The sequence below is a fragment of the Vanessa tameamea genome, chromosome 5, assembly GCF_037043105.1.
Source record: "Vanessa tameamea isolate UH-Manoa-2023 chromosome 5, ilVanTame1 primary haplotype, whole genome shotgun sequence".
Lineage (NCBI taxonomy): Eukaryota > Metazoa > Arthropoda > Insecta > Lepidoptera > Nymphalidae > Vanessa > Vanessa tameamea.
Window position 1 is genome coordinate 9,036,306 of NC_087313.1, and position 25,342 is coordinate 9,061,647.

Genomic DNA, 25,342 nt, shown 5'->3' on the forward strand with positions numbered 1-25,342 from the left:
CTAATCCTGACAAATGTTTCATCTTTGCCCTCCCACAGCCATCACGCCTGGGTTTTAAACATAGGGCGTAGCCCTAGGGCCATGGACGCTTGTAGCCTCACGTCTCATATTTATAACGACCCTGAGGAGGACAAGAGCCGGGTTGGCCTCAGAATAACGTATAAATTAGCAAGGAGTGCGGTAGAGTAAGATTACCTTCGACCCCAGAGGAGAGCTCCGCCGAGTGAGGAGCGGAGCGAAGCACGGCAGGGACCGCGGATGCTTTATATCAATTCGATCCTGCAGCCTCTCCGATTTATGTCGATACTATTCGACTCTACCTATAATTATAATAATAACTATAATTAATTTATTGATTTTACTATTGCTTATCAAAAAAAAGGTTTATTTTACTTTTAGTTTGTTAACTTTTCATAGAGGCCTTGCTAATCTTCTCAGAATTATTTCTCCTTGTAGTTTTATTATCTTTACGCCTAATGTAGTTGCACGTAAACAATGCAACAGAATCTTGACGTTACCTTTAAAAATAACAAACATAAATCAATTTTCATCGAAGTAACGGAACTGCGTCATTCGATCGTTAAAGGACATATTAATATTCAAACATCTTTTGAATATGTATATTAAAGTTATATGAATATCAAGTGTGCCCGCGCTAGTGTTATACTTGCACGTTGTTATAATATTAATATTGAAAATAGCAGGCAGTCTCGGATATGATATAATTTATAGTACCATAATTTAATTCCCACTAAATATACTACTTTATGAAGTATATTATAAAGTATACTAATCTTATATTTATGGTGATTATGATGACGCTTTCATCTCGAGCCATCTTGAGCCGAGATGGCCCAGTGGTTAGAACGCGTACATATTCACCGATGATTGCGGGTTCAAACCCAGGCAAGCACCAGTGAATTTTCATGTGCTTAATTTGTGTTTACAATTCATCTCGTGCCCGGCAGTGAAGAAAAACGTCGTGAGAAAACCTGCATGTGTCTAATTTCAACGAAATTCTGCCACATATGTATCCACCAACCCACATTGGAGCAGCTTGGTGGAATATGCTCCAAACCTTCTCCTCAAAAGGAGAGGAGGCCTTAGCCCAGCAGTGGGAAATTTACAGGCTACTAATGTAAAAAATGTATTGTTTCATCTTGATAGATTCTGGTCGCCATCCTCAGCAGACTGAAACATTAGAGTGTTTATGTATATTTGCTTTCCGAGAAGACAATGTCAGAAAAGTCAATGGTACTTTTTCATTAGCCCGACCCATAGTTCCATACCAAAGAGACAGTTAATAACAAAATTATATTAATAGTATAATATCTCCAGAAATAATAACAGAAATCATTAAAAATATTTAATTTAATATAAACAATTAAAGCAGTTTAGCAACGTTTTTGTACTATACGTTAAGGTTAGCGATCTTGTCTATGGTAGCATTGTTGAAAAGGTTTTATTGAGTATGACAAGGCAGTAGATGATTTGATCGCCTTCAGGCTCTTTAATATAAAATCGAAAACACCTCTTCACCGCAACTTCAACTACAAGTCCTTTATCCAAAAATCGTCAGGACGAGATCGCTATTTAATCGATAAGACCGCCTTTTATACATACGTATGTAAAAATATATATTTTTAGTTTATCTCTGTTTTATATATTTTAGTGAAAAATAAAACATATTTGTATTTGAAAACATCGCACTATATTAATTCTTACATTTCAGAAACGACATTGTGATTGAAGTCAAGCTTCATATATTTTATGCTGAGCTAAATATGCTCTATTTTAAAATATGACTAGAAGTCTACACGTAAAGTGTTGTCTCATAAAATGTGTTGTTTTTGGAACATATTGTTATTACTAACATATATTAAAGATACACTGTCGCGTGCATATTAAAGATAAAGTTTTGATCTTGCACTTTAGGGACTCTTCAATTCCGACGGATTTTATTTTTTACTTTAAATTTACACGTCGGTAATACATTCATACTGAACATAATTGTAATATAGTGATATTAAAACATTTCTGTCGTGATGTATGCTTTATGCATAAACTTGATATACCATTTACATACATATATATTTAAGTTAAATATCATATTGTTTTAAACATATGTTTTTCTGTCTTTTGTTCAAAACAAACTGAATGCTGAATATGGAGATAATTTATATTTTAAATGTTTAAAACCTTTATGAGCGGAACAATAAAAATACATTTAGGATTTTAACACAGAGGTGGAACGAATGTTCCTTTGTGTACTGAAAATAGCCTTTAAAGTCGTCCTTATTGCTTTAATCGTTGGATCTATCACCTCATCTTTGTATACTGAAAATAGCCTTTAAGTCGTCCTCAATGCATTAGTCCTTGGATCTTCAAGTGCTCGGAATCGACTTAATGTCCGATGTGACTTTTTACGGCGCTATTAAAGATTCTAGCTGAATGAACATTTAAAGGATGATGTGAGTGAGAATGTTTGCTATCTTTTTATTTGATTGCTTCATTTTTGAGGTCCCTGAAGTTCGATTTTATAAAAGTACCCCGATGCTTGTATATAAAAAATCTCGTGTTTTTAAGTTCGTAAATGTCCTTTTGAGGATAGATATGAGATCGGGTTCAATTATGTGTAAATATAAGCCTTATCGGTTACACAGGAGTGTCACCAATATTAATAATAAAATCTTCTTTACAAAAATTACGCCTGCTACATTTCATGACGAGACTTGAAAAAAAATCAGATCCTGATTTTCTTTTATTAGATAAGTAAATAGGTAGATAGGTTGGGCCACATAATGGTAAGTGGTCACCGTTGCTCATAGATTTTGAAGCCTTTTGAAATTTTTACTAATCCTTACATCCTGAATGCTCTACACGGAACACAACAGTACTAAGTATTACTGTTTGACGGTAGAATATATGAAGAGTGGGTGGTACCTATCCAAATAAAAAAAATTAACATTTTTATAAATTATAAAACATACAATACAATTTTTTAAACGCATCGAGTTTATTCTTTAGAATAATTTACAGTTATGACATTATAATAAAGGATAAACGTTTCTGTCAAAGGCAGTGATTTCATAAATAAAAAAGATAAACTAAATCCAATATTCATTGAAATTTATGAAGACAAAGTAACAGTAACGATGAGGATCTGTGACGGTCCTGCGATCACGATTCATCATCCCCACCCCACGCTTTATCACGGAAAATTGAAATCTTTTGACCTTCTCTGAAATATTACCTCGAAGGAAACAAATATATTTTAGGTACATTTATTTCGAGACATTTATTTAAAATTACTGAAATTCAATTGATGTTATTGAAAATATATATCTGCAACATCGTAGACAATGTTTGAAATCCGCTTTTTTAATTTAATTATTATATAATAAATTCATTATATGTTTGGTGGTAAATAGTTTTTATATTAAATAAGGTACGATCACCTAAACTATCTTCACTAAACCGTTCAAACTAAATTTATCATCTCACCTCAAACAAAAGTCAATAAAAAACTTAACTAATAACGATTATAATCAGTTCATCGCAAAATTAGTTAACTTGTTCGTCTATTTACCATTTAAAATTGAAAAGTTAAATTTATATAAAGAGAATCGGTTTATTAATAAACATTTCAGATAACAGGAACTTCATTGATGTATATTTTGAGTAATTGGAAAACTTTTCATGTATTTTAATACAGTTTTGATATTGAAAATAATTTCGTGGAAATATTATATTTGGAATTCTATTTAGTTTTTTTTTATGATATAAGTAGGTGGACATCCTGGTGGTATGTGGTCACCACCACTCATAAAATCCTACCACCGTTATATTAACTTACGTTATGTTAGCTAACTGGCTCGTTGGTCTAGTAAGTAGTCTTTAAGCTTATAAGTTTATAGGTTCTGAGTGCTTCGTTGGTCATAGATTCGAATCCCAGGTCAAGCAAATAAGCTATTGAATTTATTTATTAAGAAATTCTTACTTGCAATTAGGATGGATATCGTATTACACTCCCAGATATAACGACTCCTGTGTCTATCCTTTTTTTCTCGCTAGAAAAAACACATTACGCGTTTCCCTCTCGTGAAGCGAGGTATGTGGGACTTGCCGGTGCCCAGGACGCCTAGTGCGCACTAGTATACCGGAATACCCACTAAAAAAACCAGCGGTATCCTCTTCGTCTCTTCGGCGGATGCCACGAGATCGCTTTCCCATGATATCTGCGCCCATCATCCTTCAACTCATGCGGGTTTATTTTTGGATCGTCATTTTACAAGATAATTTAAATTTAAATTGTAATTTGAACCGAGATAAAAAAAAATTTGTAACTCGTGCCAAAATAAAAATTAATTATTATATTATAATTATCAATTAAATTACTTATCTCCTTTTTGTTTTTTTCTATTACTATTTTGAATATCATATCATACACTGGCTAGCGGCGTCCCTCTCTCCCGGGTGTCGTATCCAATGTTCACCATTAACATTTTTGATATATCGTATATTATTAATTCTGAAACCGTTAAATCTACCTAAATTCAACTGAAAATTATATTTAATATATGATATCTCCCTAGATTTAGGTTTCTGGAAGCCATAAAGGCACAGTTTATAGAGACCATCTAAAGGGCCACACAAGGGTGTTATCATTCGCCTCGTTTTATTACCCCCTTTTATTAGCCCGTCTGCTTAGGTTTTACGAAGTGTTCTTTTCTATTTATTTATCTCATCTCTAATGATATCCTCAATTACTCCTTTCCAGCCTATTTCTTGTCTATGGTTTAATGTTATAAAGACGAAGATTTTTTTTTGTTTGTTTAAACGCGCTTATACAAACGACCAGTTCGTTTTTTTTTTTTTTGGAGATACCTCTTTTATTATTAAACGTAATAGACTATACAGCATTACGTAATACTGATGAAAACGAAAGAACGCTTTAGCAGTAATGTTTGTCTCAAGTGAAACCACGTGAGCACGGCGCAAATTTATATGGGTGGTAGAGAACACACAGTGGTCCATTTGCCCAACAATATTATAAAAAAATACATTTAATACCGGTGTAATATACCCCCAATTCCCCCGAATACGCCCGACTGAAGGGCCGCTAAAACAATTTTACAAAAATTCAAAACTTCAAGAAGAACTTAATAAGTAAACGTTACCATTAAATGTAATAAAATAAAGTTCACTTTCAATAATGAAAGTAAAAGAACAAACAGCCCTGTCTATGGAAAAGAGTATCGTAAGCTGATTTCTTTGAATTGAATAAGTCAAATTATGGACAAACCACGCTTGAACAGGTTCCTTTTATATATTTTTTACCCTTTCAATAAATTCGTTCGAGGAAACGGTTCTGGTGGTTTTTTTTAGAATTTCCTTTTATTCCCATATTCTAGGGGAATAACTTGTCGTAAATTTTTTAACCCCTTTGTGGTTTTAATGCTTTTTGTCTGATTCAAGTGGATATTTCGGGTGAGTGAGCTAAGTGCCCTTTCGATAGTTGAGCCGCAATTGGTTCCTGATCGAGCTGTAAAGTGGTTTTGATGAACAAATTCAAGCAAAATGCAGTACGATACTATCATAATATAACCACCTATGTCTACAGAGCGGAGATGGCCCAGTGGTTAGAACGTGTGCATCTTAACCGATGATTTCGGGTTCAAACCCAGGCAGGCACCACTAAATTATCATGTGCTTAATTTGTGTTTATAATTCATCTCGTGCTCGGCGGTGAAGAAAATCATCGTGAGGAAACCTGCATGTGTCTAATTTCAACGAAATTCTGCCACATGTGTATTCCACCAACCCGCATTGGAGCAGCGTGGTGGAATATGCTCCAAACTTTCTCCTCAAAGGGAGAAGAGCCCTTAGCCCAGCAGTGGGAAATTTACAGGCTGCTGTCCCTATTTGTGTATAAAATTAGCGTAATACAGGTATTATGAGCTATGATCATTATTATACATATATTTCGTCGAGATGGCCGAATTGCTGAAACACGAGAATCTTAATAGAAGCCCTGAGATTCAGTCCCAGACAAGCATCTCTGAATTATCATTTGCTTAGTTTGTGTTCTCGGTTCATCTTGTTCCTGATGCGCTCTACCACACCGGAGTAGCCACTAAAAACCAGCGGTAAACTGCTGTACCCCGTCACTTAGGTGGGCATTACGGGATCGCTTGTGCATACTTAATTACATATTCCCGGCGATGCGATTATGCGCTTACACCACCTTGATATCCGAAAATCTACAAAAGCGCGATTTTCAAGCACTCGCACAAACACTCTTAGGAACCAGCTTTCGCCGGCGCTTTTTCCGAACCGATACGACTTGAAAACCTTCAAGAAAATAGTTCTCATTTCTCATTTAAAGCAAGCCCCTCGGTGTTGCAGATGTCCATGGGCGGTGGTAGTCACTTTCCATCAGGTGAACCTCCCGCTCGCTTTGCAACCTATATAATTAAAAAATAAAGTTAAAGTTTTTATATTAATTTAGGTTATAATTATATTTGCTTTACTTAACGCAAACGTTTCATTGCTGAAACATTGACAAAAACTATGTCAATTAATTAACATTAAATATTAAATTTACTATTAGTATTAAATCAACTTCTGATATTGGATTAATTTGCTATATTATTTTAAGAGCCGCTATAATATTATTGAAAATTGCTTTGCTAATATTTCATTATGAACTGGCGCGATGTTGACTTTGCATAAATACGAGAGACCCTTAAAATTGATAGTAAACTAGTCGTTGCCCGCGGCCTCGCTAGCGTTGCAGGGATCCATTGTCAGCTTGGATTGTTCCTTGTTTTTCAAACTTGCTTATACCAAATTTCAAATTGCGATTCAGTAGTTTGGTTGTGCAAGAGCAACAGAAGCCTTATTAGATACTAGCTGTTACCCGCGGCTTTGCCCGCGTAGAATATGAATATATTTACAAATTAACTTAAATGTTACGTTAATGTAATACCTCTTTGTATACCACATTGGTGTGTATTTCAGCCCTTAGGGTAGAATATCCAGAAACGCTTAAATGCGAATCAACTCATTTTTAATTCTCTAACTACTTCTAACTTCAAAAATGACGGTCTTCCAAACTATCCTATATACAAAATGTCAAACTCTATTTCTCTCCTTTGGCGTAAAATATCCAGAAACGCTTAAATACTATTATATTAATACTATTATATTATAATCTACTCCTTTTTAATCAGTCTCCCAAAAATAAAGATTCATGTTTGTAAAAAAAATGACTGACTCCCATAAAAACTTTCAACCCTTATATCACCCCCGTAGGGGTAGAATATGCAGAAACACTTAAATAAGTATCTACTCCTTTTTAATCAGTATCCCAAAAATAAAGTTTCATGTTTGTAACTTAAATAATGACTGACTGCCATAAAAACTTTCAACCCTTATTTCACCCCCTTAATGGTAGAATATCTAGAAACGCTTAAATAAGTATCTACTCAATTTTGATCAGTATCCCAAAAATAAAGTTTCATGTTTCTATCTTAAAAATTACGGACTTCTATACAAACTTTCAACCCTTATAACACCCCCATAGGGGTAGAATATACAGAAACACTTTAATAAGTTTTAATTATAATTTTTCTTTTATTTATAAATCTGTGCTTATGACATAACTCACTATTTAATTGTTGTTATTGGGCTACTGTTGTATTATGAAAAAAGGTATTGTTAATATTTTTAACAATATTCTTAATTTAAATAATTTAAGTTATTTAATAAAATATTAATATCACGCTACATTAGGACTTAACAATTTAAAATATATCTATCTCGCTCGTAAAGACGAAACAGGAAGCTTCCATAGAATTTGCGCCTATTACAATGCAATTTACCTGAATTTTCTTTCATTTTATTTTTCAACTTTATATCCGAAGCGAACTGCATAATAGCAAAATATTTTCAAGATGAGTTGCATGAATACTTTATTATAATACAGCAATATGACATATAAGTAAAGTAACTAATTGTAAACGGCACACTGCTGGGCTAACGTCGCCTCTTTTATTGAAGAAGTTTTGAATATTTCCACCACGCTGCTCCAATGTGGGTTGGAAGACAAGTGGCAGACTTTCATCTGACCCATGTGTAAACAACCATATTGATATTGAATTATATACGTTAATTAAAAACATGAAAATATGGTGCTGGACGTGTTCGATCTCATACGCTTTGGTTTATTAATGGGCCATATGTGACATACATCTAGTTATAAATATATTGAATACTAGCTTACAAATACAGTGTCACCCTCATTATGATCAAATTATTTTCCACTGGATCGTTTTGGACACGTATTAGCTCATAATTTAATAAGTAAAATTTATTCATCATTTTTGTTTTATAATATGTATATTACTTGTTACTTTATATTACAAATATATTATACATATAACGAGTTAATTTATTTTCTACAAATTAAGAATAATTTGTATAAATAATCTTACATTTCAAGTATAAAATAACAGTGTTTTTCATGGTTTCACATAAAACATAAATAGTATTATCATAATTTTAATCGATCATATTATTAATAATTACCGTGATTCAATTATAATTAAACTAAATTTTATTTGATTATCTAATAAAAATAAAAACTATGTTTAAACTATGAAAATTTATAGTCATATGTTGTACCTGAATCACGCTGTCAATATTTTCTGCAACTATTGTTGTACAATTAACATTCTTTCGAATTGTCTCTCAATCAGTTACTAAACGTCTCGATAGATTTATTATAAATGTAAATTGGATGCTTATATTTTATAATAATTCACTAAAAAAATCTTATTATCCAAGTGGGCAAGTAAATATTTGTAATGATAACTTTCCAAGTTGCAAGAGATTTATTTTGTTATAATTAAAATCATAAGTTGTCACTAGTTTTAAGTAGTTGTTTATAGTTTGTTCTGTTATACATTTTTCCTATTAAGGCTTTTTTTAATATTAATATTGATTACATAATACAGTATAAAAATGTTTGACAATATTACCATTATATTCAAATCCATTATATTTTAAACCGCGTAATTATCAATACGTTATTAATAGAGTAAACTCGTTTTCATTTCATTAAACAAAACCCTGAACAGGGATAAGTATTAAGGAATATAATCTACGAATCATTAGGCGCTCATTTCATTACCACCGATGCCCTAGAGGGACTATTATCGGCCCTTTGTTCTCGTTGGAAATTCCTTTTGATACTTCATTCTTCTTGTAGTATTTAATGTATTGATGTATTTTATTTGCACGAGTAAATACGATAAGGTCTTCAAAGATTTAGAAGAAAATTATATTCTACGTAATGCTTTAATTAATAAGAAATACATTAATGCCGTTTCATATGTAGACCAGTTAAATTGTTTTAAATAATATTTTGATATAAACATTATCGAGACGAATGTTCTATCCGCTTGTCACTGCTAAAATATCTTACTACCAGTTGGACTTATGCCTCTCTCAAAATTCGCTGCATGCCTGCCTTCTTTTCACAATTTAATAAATCGATCATCAGTCAATTACAATTTATTACTGGAAGATCTCTTCAAGCCCCGCTAAAGATTTCGGTCTCCGCCTCCCTCAACCAATCCTAGCACCTCTTTAGGTCATCCGTCCACCTCGCTAAAGGATTCAAAGCTGCGTTAACCGATCCACGGTCTCCAGTTTTGGACTCGTCTATTAATCGGTTCTTCGATTTTGAACGCGTCTTTTATTGATGTACTACACCAGCAATCCTTATTTTCCAATCAAATATAAGTTGAGTTTCTTCACAAAACTTGAATATAATCGTAAAACAGATTAATACACGTCTTTGATATAACAAGAGATATATAAAACAAACGAACTTAACTCAAGGGGAAACTAAATGAGGAAAGAAATTGTGATGTAGATGCAGATATGCTTTGCAGCGTAAAAATATCTTATAAAATTGTACTTGAGGGACTTTTCAGTGATCGTTTTTCTTGTCTCAGTGAGAAATACTCGTAACTTCAAAAGGCTTACGGCGTCAGAGTCGAAGGACTCGGTAAGAAACCCAGTACTTCAAAGAGCCACGAGTTTGTGAGCTATCAGCAGCACGGAGTTGGCAGTTATAGAACTTAATTATGGTTAATCTAAATTTTTATATAATTAGAGGCTGCTGAATCTTATAAAATAGAATTATCTACGTTTTAATAAGAAGCCGGTATTATTATAATTCACCTTGCTTTAATATTATACTAAATAATTTTTTATTTTCCCATCACCGCGCTTCGTTTTTAATTTATTACAGTAATATTATTTTACAATTTCCTATCAGATATAGTCGATAATTGTAACAGATTATTAATTACGCGTTCAGCAATTTTGGCGTTACCGAGTCAAACATTTAACTGAGATTATATTCGAGTTTTAACCTTGATCACACGTTTTAATATTATTTAGGTCGACATTTCGACAGTACCTGTCGTGATCACGTGTTGGGAAGAAATGATCACGGTTCAAGATCGGCTATATTGTACCCAATGGATAATATATGTGCTTGTGAATGTTTTAAATATGCAAACATATAAGAATATTGACATTACTAAAGTTGTCGTTTATTTTGTCTCTTTTTTTTTTTAAACATAGAAATAGTTACTGAAACCTACCTCATTCGTTACCCTATTGTAAACCATAAGTATTATGTGTGAAAAGGACAAAAACCCGATGGTTTTCTTTCGCCGTTTATTTCGGTCAGGCATTTCTTTAAGATTGATGGAAGAGTTTTTTTATGTGAACATACATATTACTTATTATTTTTACCATTTCTACGCAGAAAACAATATAAAGATAAACTAATATTACAAATTATATAGCGCCTGGAATCCCTTATAGAACTAAGCTTTCGTTTGTAATACATTTTTTGTAACACATTTTTGAAGCCATTATTTGTAAAAACAAAACATTAAAAATGATACATACTGTTTCTTTGTAATGTATGTATGTTGACACGAAAACTAACAATAGAGTTGTTATCTAAAAGCACATCTACGTTAAGCCCCTTTATTGCCGGAGTAGATCTTCAGACTTCTGTTTGACCAAATATCTTGTTATTGCCGAACATAGATATTATCGAAGTCGGTTCGTGATTGTTCTCTTTGACAATGGGTGAACTTTGTCAATATAGGGGGAATGTTAACTCAACTCAAATCCAGTTTCAGTTTGAACGAACATATATATCTATATTTGGTTTAAGCTAAAAGTACCGTGTTATTTTGAGACAAAACTTGCGGGCCGCCTGAATTATTTAAAGGGAAACCGAATGCGACTGGTACAAATACGTCACTTCACGTGAACCCATTTCCGACACTCGACACATAAAGTTAATCTTCATGTTAAATTAAATATTAGTTTATTTTGAGGTGTGTTCGTATTAATTCTAAACCAAATTTATTATTTAAAAATAATAATAAACCTAACGCGGTGACTTTATTGGTGGTGGAGCTACCTACATATATTTAAGCTGAATATATTTGATAAAAGACAATGTTTGTTATAACAAAGTTTTAATTTTTAAAGTTATCAACGTCACTTGTTACAGGACAGAGGATGGAAAATGAGAAAGGTGAACAATGACAGCATGTCCCCGCCGCGAGCGATGACCCTGCAGGGCGCCGGGGGTCGCGAGCCGCCGGCGGGGCCCGCCCGGCACCACACGCCCCTCGACCCGCCCTCGATACCACGTTTTATAAAAAATTTCACGCTTATTAGGCTATATCTACTATTTCTACGGGTGATATCATATTTACACGAAGCCTCACTCCCGCGGGCGCGTGCGAACTTTAATTTTCCAAAGCGTCCGCTAGTCAAATTAAAAGCGACTGTGAATGTGTTTGAATTTCGAACTAGTACATTGTTTCGCGATATTAAGTCGTTATTAGTAAATGCTGTAGTGCAATTATTCGTTGTTGCCAAGTGTGTTGTGAGCGTGACGCGTGTTCGAGGCTGCGGCTGTGCGGTCTTGCTGCTTCTATTGAGTGGACTCTGTAAATACAGCGAAGGGAAGCGTGATGATGACTTGCATATTGGAGGTATATTTCCCATGGAGGGCGAGGGGGGATGGCAGGGCGGGCAAGCGTGTAAGCCAGCCGCTGAATTGGCTTTAGCTGATGTCAACGCAAGATCGGACCTTTTATCGGGCTTCAAATTACTTCTTCACAGCAACGATAGTAAGGTAAGCATAAAACTTATTCCCAAGAAAATTGATTATTGACGGTTCCATTTTCAATTCCTCTCACAAATCTTTACTATAAATATAATCAACGTAACTCACGTCCACAATCATGTCAGTCGTTTGAATGACGAACCTAATCCATGAAACTTAACGATATCCTGGGATATGCCACTCAACAGATTGATAAACCGGCAAATGTCGACTGTGTTTTAGATTAATTTATTTCAAGCTAAAGAACTACAATATTGGTTCATGATATAGCCAGGGTGAGCTTGACATTCGATTTAATTATTGAAAATTTATGAATCGCTCGCGGAAGAAAATTTTATTGGATAGAATTTCAGATCCGATTCGAAGTGATTTCCCAATTTATACATTTTAACTTCGGGACAAAATTGACGATTTCATTCGTTTAATATTGAATATCGAGGGTGAAATGCTAATAGGGGTAACGAGTACTTGAAGCTTCAATAGATTTACCTCTTAATTTTCTTAATATCAATTTTTTATTATAATGAATAAGAAATATATATATGTTTTGTTAACTGTGTTAACAAAACATGTTGGGCCTTATTATCTACATAATCTAGGTGTCCTAATTTCGTCTGGAAAAAATAATCTATATCGCAGTTCCAGCGACCGTTTCCAATTAAATCCTTCTAGGGATCTACTAAAACACACACAAAAAAAAATCGAAAAAGAAGAATTAGAATATTATTTTTTATGAATTACTTTCCAAAATTTTATTACGTTTTGTATAAACAGACTTATGTCGTCCGTTATTCTTTTATAATAAGCCTACATTAATTATTTAAGCCGGCCCTCTCAAAGGCTTGACGGCTCATTCTGACAAGCTAAACTGAATTTTTAATATCCAATTAATACAGGTTGAAGTAAAAAATGTTTTTTTAATTAAAACATCTTTTCAATTCCCTTACGACATGGAATTAATTGAATTGTGTTTTTTTATAATTTATCGGCCATTACAGCTTAGATTGTCATTTGAAAAAATATTTGTTTTTAAATGTGCGATCGATCTATCTAAACCTAAACCGAGGACATTACAGCATACTGAATTTTTTTCCACTTGTTCTTTGGGTATTCCATGCTTCGGAATTTATATGGTCACTAAAAATTAATACATTTTAGATTATTCTATGTGTTTCCTGAGCATTATAATCCAAATATTTTTGTAGACAAGATTGAATAGGCACGTTCGTCTTTGACTGCATCACATCAGGTATGATTGTGGTGAAGAAATGGACGTGAGTGATAAAAAAGTGACCTTGACCACTTATTGACCAATTTGGTCATCGGCCTTACTGAAATTTAAATTTAAATTTATACACAAACATATATGATCAATATTATTTTGTAGAACAAGGCTAATTAATCATCCGGATAATCCATCTTACTTCACGGTTAAGTCGCCAACCGAATTTAATATATGATGCGAAGACAGATGGATATCCTGGACACTGGAAACTTGCCAATAAAAAAAAACAAAAGAGAAATGTATAAAATAACAATTCAAATTTTTAAACTAGACTAAACAAAAAAGTAACTAGTATATTTATTACGCAGATCTAACATTTCAGAGTTGGAACTAAAATGAACTTCCCAATTTTTGGTTCTCATCCGCAGCGGAACCCCTTTAATAAAGCTCCATTGTCTGTTTTTTCGCTGTTCTATGCAGAATTCGAAAACCATTCAATCTATCGAGGTCAGGCGATAAATAGTAGTTTAGTTTTTTTGAATACTTTAAAGTCTTTTGGAATCTTGTAAAAAATTAATAAGATATTAGCTGACGTTATTGCTATCATTCGTTGAATTTTAATTATTTTTATGTGATTGTCTATGTCATTGGAACAGATCATTTCCATAACCATATATTGTATAAACTATAGTTTATTATCGTTTTTGGCATATGTCTTTAATATTACAAATACTTCGTACAAAAAGTCAGTAAGGATCATGATTAAGAAATGTTAGTAACAAGTTAAAGAAATGTTCCTAATGATAAAAAGCACGTAAAACGGTCATGCGCGTGATCTCTATGCCGAATTGCTGTTACATCAAATTGTGAAAGTGTTGGAATTGAGAGTGTAGGTGTAGATACAGAATATATATGTACAAGTGCACACACTTGCGCACCTTAGTATCTTCGGCGCAGTTGGCTAGTCCTCGAGGATTGGACGTCGTGGCATGAATATTTACATTTATGTCGAACATGCAAGTTAACAAGATATTTTCGAGTATATTTTGTGAAGTTAAAATGAATCATTCATTCTTTCCTCGACGGTGAATCGTTAAATTTATTTTAAAAAATCCGATAAGTCTTATTTTAATTTTTCCTTTACTTTATATATCATAACTCGTATCAATAACGTATTTTTGACGTCTCCATTCAAAATCAAAATCAAAATAGAAAATTTACTTTATTCAAGCAGACTTTTACAAGCACTTTTGAATCGTCATTTAACAAACTATAGTAAGTCAAGATACCACCGGTTCGGAATGCAGATTCTACCGAGAAAAACCGGCAAGAAACTCGGAAGTTACTCTTTTTCAACATTTAAAAATACAAAGTCATCTTAATTAATACAATTATACTGTATTCGTTACACTGTAGTTTAATAAAGAATAATTTATGAGTCTCTTTATTCGTCTTATTTATGAACTCAAATTACAGTAGAATTTCATAAATAATTATATATATAGTTAGTCATTAAAAAAGTCAAGTTATCACGTGAACAAAATCAGCAGAAAGTATATCATGTAAACAATTCGATGACACCAGAATAAAAACTTGAAATGTTGAGGATTAATCAACAGTTTTATCACGAGTCAATTACTTCTGACTAGTAAATTATTCCGATCTCTTAATTATTCCGATTTCATAATTGGGAGAAAGAACAGTTTTAACCTAATATAACTCGGAAATTACATAGGATATGCCAAGAAATCCTGGTGGCAGACCTCATTTCGTCATTTATTACGTATAGTATGTATTTAACATTATATTCAAAATAAACGCTTTATCAAATAATATGTAATTGTAGAATGTCATGGTAAAATATATAATTTTTCATCTTAATATGAAATTATTGAGTGAATAAATGAAGGAAATATAAAACGGAAATATAAACGTTTATAACATTTTATTATATTACATATACTGGACTGAGGAGCTGAGATGACCCAGTTGTTAGAACGCGTGCATCTTAACCGATGTTTACGGGTTCAAACCCAGGCAAGCACCGTTGAATTTTCATGTGCTTAATTTGTGTTTATAATTCATCTCGTGCTCGGCGAAGAAGGAAAGCATCGTGAGGAAACCTGCATGTGACTAATCTGATTTGGTAGAAAACGAAATTCTGCCACGTGTGTATCCATCAACCCGCATTGGAGCAGCGTGGTGGAATAAGCTAGAGGAGAGCTAACTACCTATAAGGGAGAGGAGGTCTTAGCCCAGCGGAAATTTGCAAACAGTTACCATATACTGAACTGCACGTATTATTTTTTTCATGAACTCTATAAGTGTAATTTACAACTCTAAACACAGATATGTATTAAATTTCGTCGAACCATTCAAAAGACTGGGCACCAAACGAAATATCTGCTCAATTATTTACAAATTGCAATTAGCAGTTAGTGTCTGTGTGGTGGCACTGGTGTGAATAATTAACAGGAATCGTGATCAACTGTGACTATCCCTAGAACGTACTAACTACGCATTATTAATCAAAGCCATTTAACGCTGGACATGACATGAAGACGTGGGGACACAAACATTAATAAATAAACAAATAAATGCACACTGAGTTGTTACTAAATAATTGAATAGATAATCCAACTGAAGTGTAATTATATTCTTTCAAGTTTATATATACACTAGCGGCCTGGTACGTGCTTCGCTACGTATAAAGTGATATAATACAAAAATGAGTTAGAACATCGATTAAAAAAATATATATTTACTTAATTGCTAGCTATTTAAAAAACGAATTCAAAACATTTGAAAATAAACAATATTTTTGGTTTTTCCATTTTGAGTGTGAATAAACAAACGGCTGGGGGTACCGACTCTGGAATAGGCAACATAAAGTTGGCCGTGTGAAAAACCTGATTCTTCCAAATTCACACCACAAACGTGAAGTGTTTGCCCTTGAGCCTTGTTGATGGACATCGCAAATGATAAGCGAACAGGATATTGTAATCGTTTGAACTCGAATGGCATATCAGTTTGAATCATAGGGATACGCGGTATCAAACAAACTTCACCTTTAGATTTACCAGTTAAGATCGTAGCTTCGATCAAATTTGGCAATAACTTTTTCACTGTCAATCTGGTGCCATTACACAGTTTTGATGGATTAATATTTCGCAATAATATAATTAAAGAACCAACTTTCAGATTCAGCGTCGGGGTACGACAATAACAAACCAACTTGATGATAAATCTGCCCCTGAATCTGTAACATGTATGCAATTTTAGGTTGTTGGATGAGAATTTTTAAAACTATCGAATACTTTATGATTAAGATTGATAAAACTATGGGATAATCCAATTGAAGTAAATACCTTAAACGTCGGCATGAAATTATCTCTAATAATTTTAGTAGCACCAAAAGAAGTCATTTGAAATGCCGAATTCTTGAATATGACTCAAAAAATGAATATAATGGTTCGGGTGGAATTTCTAATGCTGGCAATCTAACTTTGCCATTAGCACAACACATGCCGAGCGTTTCACCTGAAAATTTTGCCGCATCACAATGTGGACATATTACGTCCATCATTCCAATGTATCCGTACATACTATAATCAATCTGACTATAATTAAAAGCAGCACACACCGTTTCAGCCAAAACGTATTCGTGATCGCCCGTGGAAGATTCAATACAGGCACAGGGTCAGCAGATCTATTTCGTGTACTACGTTCACGCTGCGATGCATTAGCTCGTGTGCGTTCATCTGCAGTCTGTGATCGTCTTTGTGATGTCACATAATTTGTATTACGCGTTCGCCGACCTATATTTGCTCGTCTGGCTCGTGGCATTGATCCTTCATCCTTCATATACAAAAGAAAAAATTAAATTGAAAACAAATTGCTACACTAATAGTGGTGTATCAGTATTTATACATTGTGTGTCTGGAAATATACGGGATGAAATATTGGGGGTTATTTTCCCGCAAGATATCGATTAAATTTCGCGTAAAAATAAAAATACAAAAGAAGTACGTATTGACTACTAAATCAATTCTTTGCGGGAAAACAACCAACAAAATTTCACCCTGTACCTATATAACTGCATTCGTTGTCAATGTATAAAAAAATGTCAATAAAATAATCCATTACAAAATAATAAAATACACAGGAACATGTTTTTTTTTTTCAAATTAAGAAACACATATACCTGTAATCACTTCAACAGTTCAAAACTTACCGTTTGTGTAAATGCGATTGACAATTTAATTCAAATAAAGCCTGCTAACTACATGAAACACCGACAACGCACTAAAAAAAAGAGTAAAATTTAAAAATTGAAAGTACACGACGCTACTTTTAAATCGACAAACGTATATAAATATTTATATGATTTTAGTTTTTAAATAGCTAGCAATTAAGTAATATATTTTTGTAAGAAATGAATCGATTTTCTGATTTTTGTATTATTTCTAATGACAGCTCAATCATTTTTAAAATAAGAAATTATGTTACATGCCAGTATTTAATGCTATGGGTTATTTGGAAATAATAAATTGAATTAAGACGATTACCTATCGAAACTGGTGAACTCATTTTTAATTGATACTTACTTTTAATTTGACAGACAATTCCCCGTCTAAAAATCTCCATTAACAAAATGACCCGCCATTTATTGAAATCATTTGTTACAAAAAATGTGATAAATGAAGAACCACTCGACCGATTTTGTGCAAACTTCACATAAACCATCTACTAAATAGTCCGAACAAACCCTGAAAATTTGGTTTGGATAGATGAGCCCGTCCTTGAGTTATAAAGTGACAACGAAAAATGCCACTTATTTTTATATATAAGATATATTAAATATAATTAAAAATTAAAATAGACGTACACAATACACATGTAAACCGTATCAAAAGGTTATTTACAAAAGCAAATAAAATATGTGTATTATTTATGTATTATGTTAATTTTAAACCTTCTCAACAGTGTGAACCCGGTCTCGGTGCGAGTGTGATGTACAATTTACTGTACAATCCGCCGCAGAAGTTGTTACTACTCGCAGGATGTTCCACTGTCTGCACGACAGTTGCAGAGGCTGCCAAAATGTGGAACCTTATGGTTGTAAGTATTTTATTCATAGATAGTAAACAAAAACTCGAATTTATTTATTTTTCTATCCGTACTCATTTCTATATACACTTACAGGAACTTAATTCTGAGTAATAATAATACAAATCATACTAAAAAAAACTAAAAACGTCCAGTTCTATCCCTTTCTTGACTTCATCGTGTAATCAGTTCGATGGTAACAATTATTATATTGTCATCTGAATAAAGTACCTAAATACTTTCAAAGCAGCAAATCGATGTGCTAATAGAAGTAAATTAAAAATAGGAGGTCAAGTACTTTTGTAATTAACGTAATAAATAATAATAAGCTGGACATAAAAAACAAAACACCGTGGGTCGATGAACTAATATTTAAAAATATACCAAAGACTTTGGTGTATATTATAAGTGGACTACCAATATTGAAATAAATCCAATCATTAACAATTATTTACAAAAAAATTATTACAAATTCGCTTTAAAAATTTCAATCACGAATGATTTTTTTGTACTTAATAATGAAATAGATGAAAATAATTTCACTAAAATAAAATTACTTCCTCGAGTAATATTATTTTCAATACTCAAAAGCCAAGCTATTATCTGGATGTCGAACAAAGAAAACTTGAAACTTTGTTGGATTTCACTCTGCTTATTTGAATGACAATAGCTTTATAATTGCTTTCCAGGCAGATATACCTACCTTGATAAATATGTTTTAGAATTATTCAATGAAGTCTAAGAATTATTAATAATTAATTTATGCGGGAATGTTGAAATTGTTTGAAACTCATTTAAATTAAGCTGGGTTTTCTTTTCATTCAATATTTTAAGTTGTACCACGAAGTCGCCATCTGTAGCGAATTTAATATTTTTATGAGAAAAACTTGCCTAGTAAACTGAAATGATAATAATATGAGAATAATAGCAACTTTTCTTTTCACTCTTTCGTAAATGAAATAACTTTGATTTATACTGTGCAGCGTGGAAGCTAAAGTGAAATAAAATTCTGCCTACCGCCGACGAACTCCTATAAATACATGTTCGAATTTTAAACCTAACGTTTTTAATTACAAGCACGGGTTGTCAAAAGGTCGTAAATATTTATAATTATAGATATTTAAATTAACGAAATGTACTTTTTGTTAACAGTTTCGTTAGTACACATTTTATTAACATAGTAGTGATACTCTTTAGGTAAAATAATATTACTTTTCATAAACACTTTTTTTTTCTAAAATCTCTAACAAAATAAAGTACACGTTTTAACGTACGGACCCAAACCTCTTCGCTGAAATTGGTCGTTGCCAGAAAAGGTAAATAAGTATGGGCTATTAAAGATACCTTTTTAGCTAAAATTGCGTCTTTGATGTTCTATTAAAGTATTAACCTTTATGAATATGTAATTATGGTCTTATATAAAGTACGAAAATAATATTATATAATATATTTGTAAACGTGCACGCTAAGCTTGAATAACGTTTTAAAATAGAACTACTTAAGTAAGTGTAAATATTATAATTATAAGCTATTACGGTTTCGCTAACATTATTTTTCTAAGAATATAGTACTATATATTTAAAAATATCTTTAACATAATTTATAGATAACGAAGATTTATATAATTATAGTATATACTTCTATAATAACTAGGTAACAGTTATACCTTATTTTTACATAGCATTTCAAGTGTGTGTTATTTCAAAAAGCAGATATTATAATTATTTATGCAGTGATCACATAATCATGATTTTTATTAGTTTTTATTTTAGTTGGTATTTTAGTAGTTAAATGTATTAAATAACTAATATATGTATATATTATGCATGTATTTATTATTGATATTGATAAGTCGAATGTGACGTCATTAAACGATCAATAAATCATCATTGCTTTATACCAAATTTCGTCAAAGTCTGTTCAGGGGTTTGGCCGTGAAAGAGCAACAGACAGAGTGACAGATTTAGTTTCGAGTTTATAATATTATTATAGATAATGTCTACACTAAAACTACTATTCTTACTACTACTATTGGTCAGTTGTTTAATTATTTTTAGATTGTATTCCTCTGATTGGATGATAGAGATTTTAAATTCTTAACATGTGTATATAGTAAAAAGAACTCTGGATTTTGCATCAGACAAGTTATTTATAAGTTAAGTTATAAGGGATTTGGTCGACGTACGCTTAATACCCTCCAGTCGTCTTAAATTAAGTGAGTATTTTATATACGAAGTTGCAGATGCTTAAACTTTACTAATATATAAAATAAAATACTTGAAATCCATCGCAGTTGCCACCACCCACCCACCACATAATCTACCGCCAAACAGCAACATATAGTGTTGTTGAGTTCGGGTTTGGCTCACTCACCCTGAGCCAGTGTAACTACAGGCACAACGGACATAACACCTTAGCTGCCAATGTTGGTAACGCATTTGTGATGTCGGGAATGGTTAACATTTCTTACAGCACCAATGTCCGTGGGTTATGGTGAACATTTACCATCAGGTAGCCCGTCTGCCTACTATTTACTAACCTCAGAAATAATTAATTGTCAAATTTTAATTAACAAACAATGTTAATCTTCTTAAATTGTAGCAAGTTAAGGTACATAGAATTATAAAAATAAAATCTTTCAAATAACCCTCTCCCTGATAGCTCACTGGACAGACTATTTGGAAATTAAACTAAGATAACGGATTCATATCTGAGAAGTCACACAAATCTATATCAAGCTGAAGGTCAAGGAAAACCTGCAAGTTTTGCCTAAAAATCTATCTCATATTTATCCACCAAACTTGCACAGGAACAGCTAGCTGATAAGAGTAAAGTTATTCAGCAAAACAGCTTACTACTGAGTTGTTGCTTTAACTTTTGATTCCATTTTTCTTTGAATATTTTTAAAACTTGTACGTAAATAAGTCGCTAAGATATATTCCACAGAAACAACATTGGATCATCTGTCTTTATAAAGCCCGAAAAGATGTTCTGAAAATCTCCTTTCACAATATAAATATAAAAGACACAAGCGTTTCATTTATCAATGCCTAGTCTAAGCTTGTCCTTAAATAGTGAGCTGACAGAACTCACTTGTGACGTAGATGAAAGACAAGAATGGATTTTAAAGTATTTTATAAGATTAATAAAAACACTGTGAACTACAATTTGTGGACTTCTTATAGTAATCGTTGCCCAAATATAATTTAGCAAATCTTCACTAAAACTATTAGCAAAGATTATATTGTTAAATTGTCCGTCTGTTATGTAATAAAAATAATATAAATTAATGGAAACCACCGGATATAAAAGCAAGAAGAATGCTAAGAAGTAAAAATAAATATTTGTTTTTATTTAAAAAAAAAAATTGTACGTAAGTAAAAACCCCCAACATAATATTATGTATTTCTATCTATATATACAATACAAAAGTATTTTAGTATAATATAAAAAATTGTTCTCAGCACCCGCTATTTAATAGATCGCGTTTATATAGACTATATTAATGATAACAATTATTAAATTAAAGTTAACTAGACAAAAATCATTTTATATTTTATATTGAGAAAATTACTAACACATACTTAGCAAAACTAATTAAGATATACACAACATGATAGTGTAACATACAATTATTTACAAAATATAAACTGTGCTTTATGACATAAATAATTATATAAACCAAAAAAAGAACAACTAAATGTCAAACAATATGTATATCATAATAATTACTTTTTTTAAACATATATGTATGAGATAAAATTAAGCTTCACAAAATACTGCAACAACTTTAAGCATATCACGTTTCAAAAGCTATCTCAAATAACGTCTAAATTTAACTTATATAAAATAATGTTATGTTGAATATTTTATAGATTTAAAGTGAGAAAAATGTTCTAAGCTGCTGATTTAACTACTTATGAAGTACCTTAAGCATCTGGGGGAGATTAACTCCACTTTACAAGTCAAGAGATAGTGGTTTAGACAGGATGAGTAATGTACATATGCGTCCCACAATCCAGCAGACAAAGCGATCGTGGTGCACTTTCATTGAAATAAAACTCACTATAAATTAAATATAATCCTTATACCTCTTATATTTCAATTGAAATTATATTTAACATAATAATTAACAGGTTATAAAATAAGGCTCCTTTGTACAATCTAAATCTAATAAATTAATGTCTATTTAACTTTTATTTTAAGTATTTTTGTGTGTGATAAAGACTTTTTTATTCTTCTACATGTTTGACAAATTATGATCGATAATTTAATAAATATTAAATCTAGCTAAGATTAGTTTGCATTTCTTTGTGTTTACCCTGTGGATAGAAAATGTAGACCTTTATCCAAGATCACAGTTTATAATCTTGGTAACATCAATAAGTTTTTATCCGCTTAGTTAAATGGCGAAGGAAGATATAGTTTGGAAACTTGCAGCGTGAACGAAATTTTGCCACGTGTAACCAACTCGCATTAAAGCAACGTTTTGAAATAAGATCAAAACTTTTTTCCATAAGAAGACTTTGTTGATGACTTTACACAGATGTGGGTGTCATTTAAAGGGTGAAACTTAACCTTTTTTTTTTATTTCTTTATATAACGGTCGAAGATAAAATGAGAAAGTTATATCAATAATATTATGAAATTATATAACGACTTCTATGGAAAATAATCTTGACCAAAATTAATTGAGTACAATACAATAAACTGTTTTGATTTCCACTTATAACCTTTGTCCCTTGTATAATATCGAATTATTAATCTGTGCTCTTGTTTTCGCAGCTCTGTTACGGCGCGTCATCGCCAGCTCTGTCGGACCGTGCGCGTTTTCCTACGCTCTTCCGAACACATCCTTCTGCAACTGTTCATAACCCCACAAGGATTAAACTCATGCAGAAGTTCGGTTGGTCACGCATCGCTATATTGCAACAAGCTGAAGAGGTTTTCATATCGGTGAGTATTAAGTTAACGTTTGTCAAATACACATTTTTAAACACACACACACACACACACGCAATCTCAAAATTGATAAAACACATTCTAAAGGCAAACATGTTACTGTTTCATAACTATTGTTATTTTTTTTTTTAATTGTTTATTTAAAATCCTCGTTATTTATTTGACATTGCACAATTAGAAAGAGACACTCAAATAACGGGCTATACAAAAAAGAAAAAGTTACAATTATAATTTTAAATATTCCCATATTAAAATTATACGTGTACCTTTTTTCTTTTAAAACATGTAAAAAGGTTTTTTAAATGATTACAAAATTGAAAAAAAATACCGATCAATTTACGGTTGTTCTTTCTTGTTTAACGGAAACAGTTTGTACACCAGAAATCATACTATTTAAGTCTTATTAGAAATATACAATTCTATTAGCTAAAATTAGTTTTGAATTTCTTTGTGATTACTCTGTGGGTAGAAAATGTAGACCTTTATCCAAGATCACAGCTTATAATCTTGGTAGCGTCAATGAGTTTTTATCTGCTTAATTAATTCTATACGCTATAATTATAGATAAAATACACAAACTTTTAAAATAATCTTTAAGGTATGGCTTATATCTATAAAAACCATACTATAAATTATTCAATACATTGTTGTACCATAGGAAGCTAATTTTGAAACGTTTGTAGAATCGAATATCATAAACATTTATTAACCTACAATTAATATAAACTAAATATGAAAACTTCGTACAATGGAACGCACGGGGGATTGTACTTGAATAAACGTATTAAATTACGCGACGAGTCTTCAATGAAAATTTTTAATATTAAAATAGACGTGAGTACACGCGATCGTATGTACAATTTTGTAATTAATAATATGACCTTCAAAGATACACTGCAATGTTATTAATTTTTATTTGTTATTTATATATTATAGTTTATAATGTACATATCTATCAAAATGTTTAGTTATATTTTTTTTAATTTTAATATACTTCGTACACACATTTTTTTTTAAATTTAAATAGAAAAGACTAATTTGAAATGCTCACCTGACATTATTCAATGAGCCGAGATCTTGTGCTGAGCGGTGAAGGAAAACAGCGTGAGGAAACCTGCATGTGTCTAATTTCAACGGAATTCTGCCACATGTGAATTCACCAACCTTATTAGAGCAGCGTAGTGGAATATGCTCCTAACCTTCTCCTCAAAGAAAGGGGAGGCCTTACCCCAGCAGCGGGAAATTTACATTCTGTACATGTTGTGACATTATACGACGACTTTTCGTAATTTAGTATTATGTGCGTCAATCCAATAAGAGCCAATAAAAGGCTAAACGTTTTCCACGAAACTTATATGCTCATTATATTTTAACTAGGTCTACATCGATAAGGCGCTGAAACTAATAAAAACCGAATAATATTATAGTATGGCAGCGTATATAGGTCGCACCGATCTTGCATGTCTCGCGTACTCGATTTGCCGTTAGATACTTATTTGTATCGACATCAAGTGGGATTTGACACGCTACGAACTTTACCTATAAATATTCTAACCTACGTTTATCGAGTTAAATTATAGAGTGTGAACGTCTGTTTATATTTCTACTAGCTGCCAGTCGCGAACAGATAGAATATGGATCGAGTACATTAAACGTTTTACCCGTAATTCTTATTGATAAATTTAGTAGTTGAGCCAGCACACGCCAGTAAAGCTTACTTGACACGTTCATACTACAATAAGCATCGTCATATTTTAGCTAATTTACACTAAACTATAATTTAATTATTCAGAAGCGTCAATGGCGCA

At 32.1% G+C, this 25,342-nt stretch overlaps 2 protein-coding genes across 3 annotated transcripts in view; both read left to right on the forward strand.

Moving 5' to 3' along the window:
* Gaba-b-r1 (metabotropic GABA-B receptor subtype 1) overlaps positions 1-25,342 on the forward strand; it is a 199,561-nt gene that overhangs the window by 99,503 nt on the left and 74,716 nt on the right. For both annotated transcript variants that reach the window (XM_026628603.2, XM_026628602.2), the window contains exons 2-4: positions 11,615-12,247; positions 18,450-18,584; positions 23,358-23,528. In XM_026628603.2, the coding sequence (XP_026484388.1) occupies positions 11,630-12,247; positions 18,450-18,584; positions 23,358-23,528 (924 nt within the window). In that variant the 5' untranslated portion in view covers positions 11,615-11,629. The remainder of the gene's footprint in view (positions 1-11,614; positions 12,248-18,449; positions 18,585-23,357; positions 23,529-25,342) is intronic.
* The window catches only part of Ctr1a (Copper transporter 1A), a 315,878-nt gene that overhangs the window by 47,430 nt on the left and 243,106 nt on the right, over positions 1-25,342 (forward strand). The gene's annotated exons all lie outside the window — the stretch shown is intronic.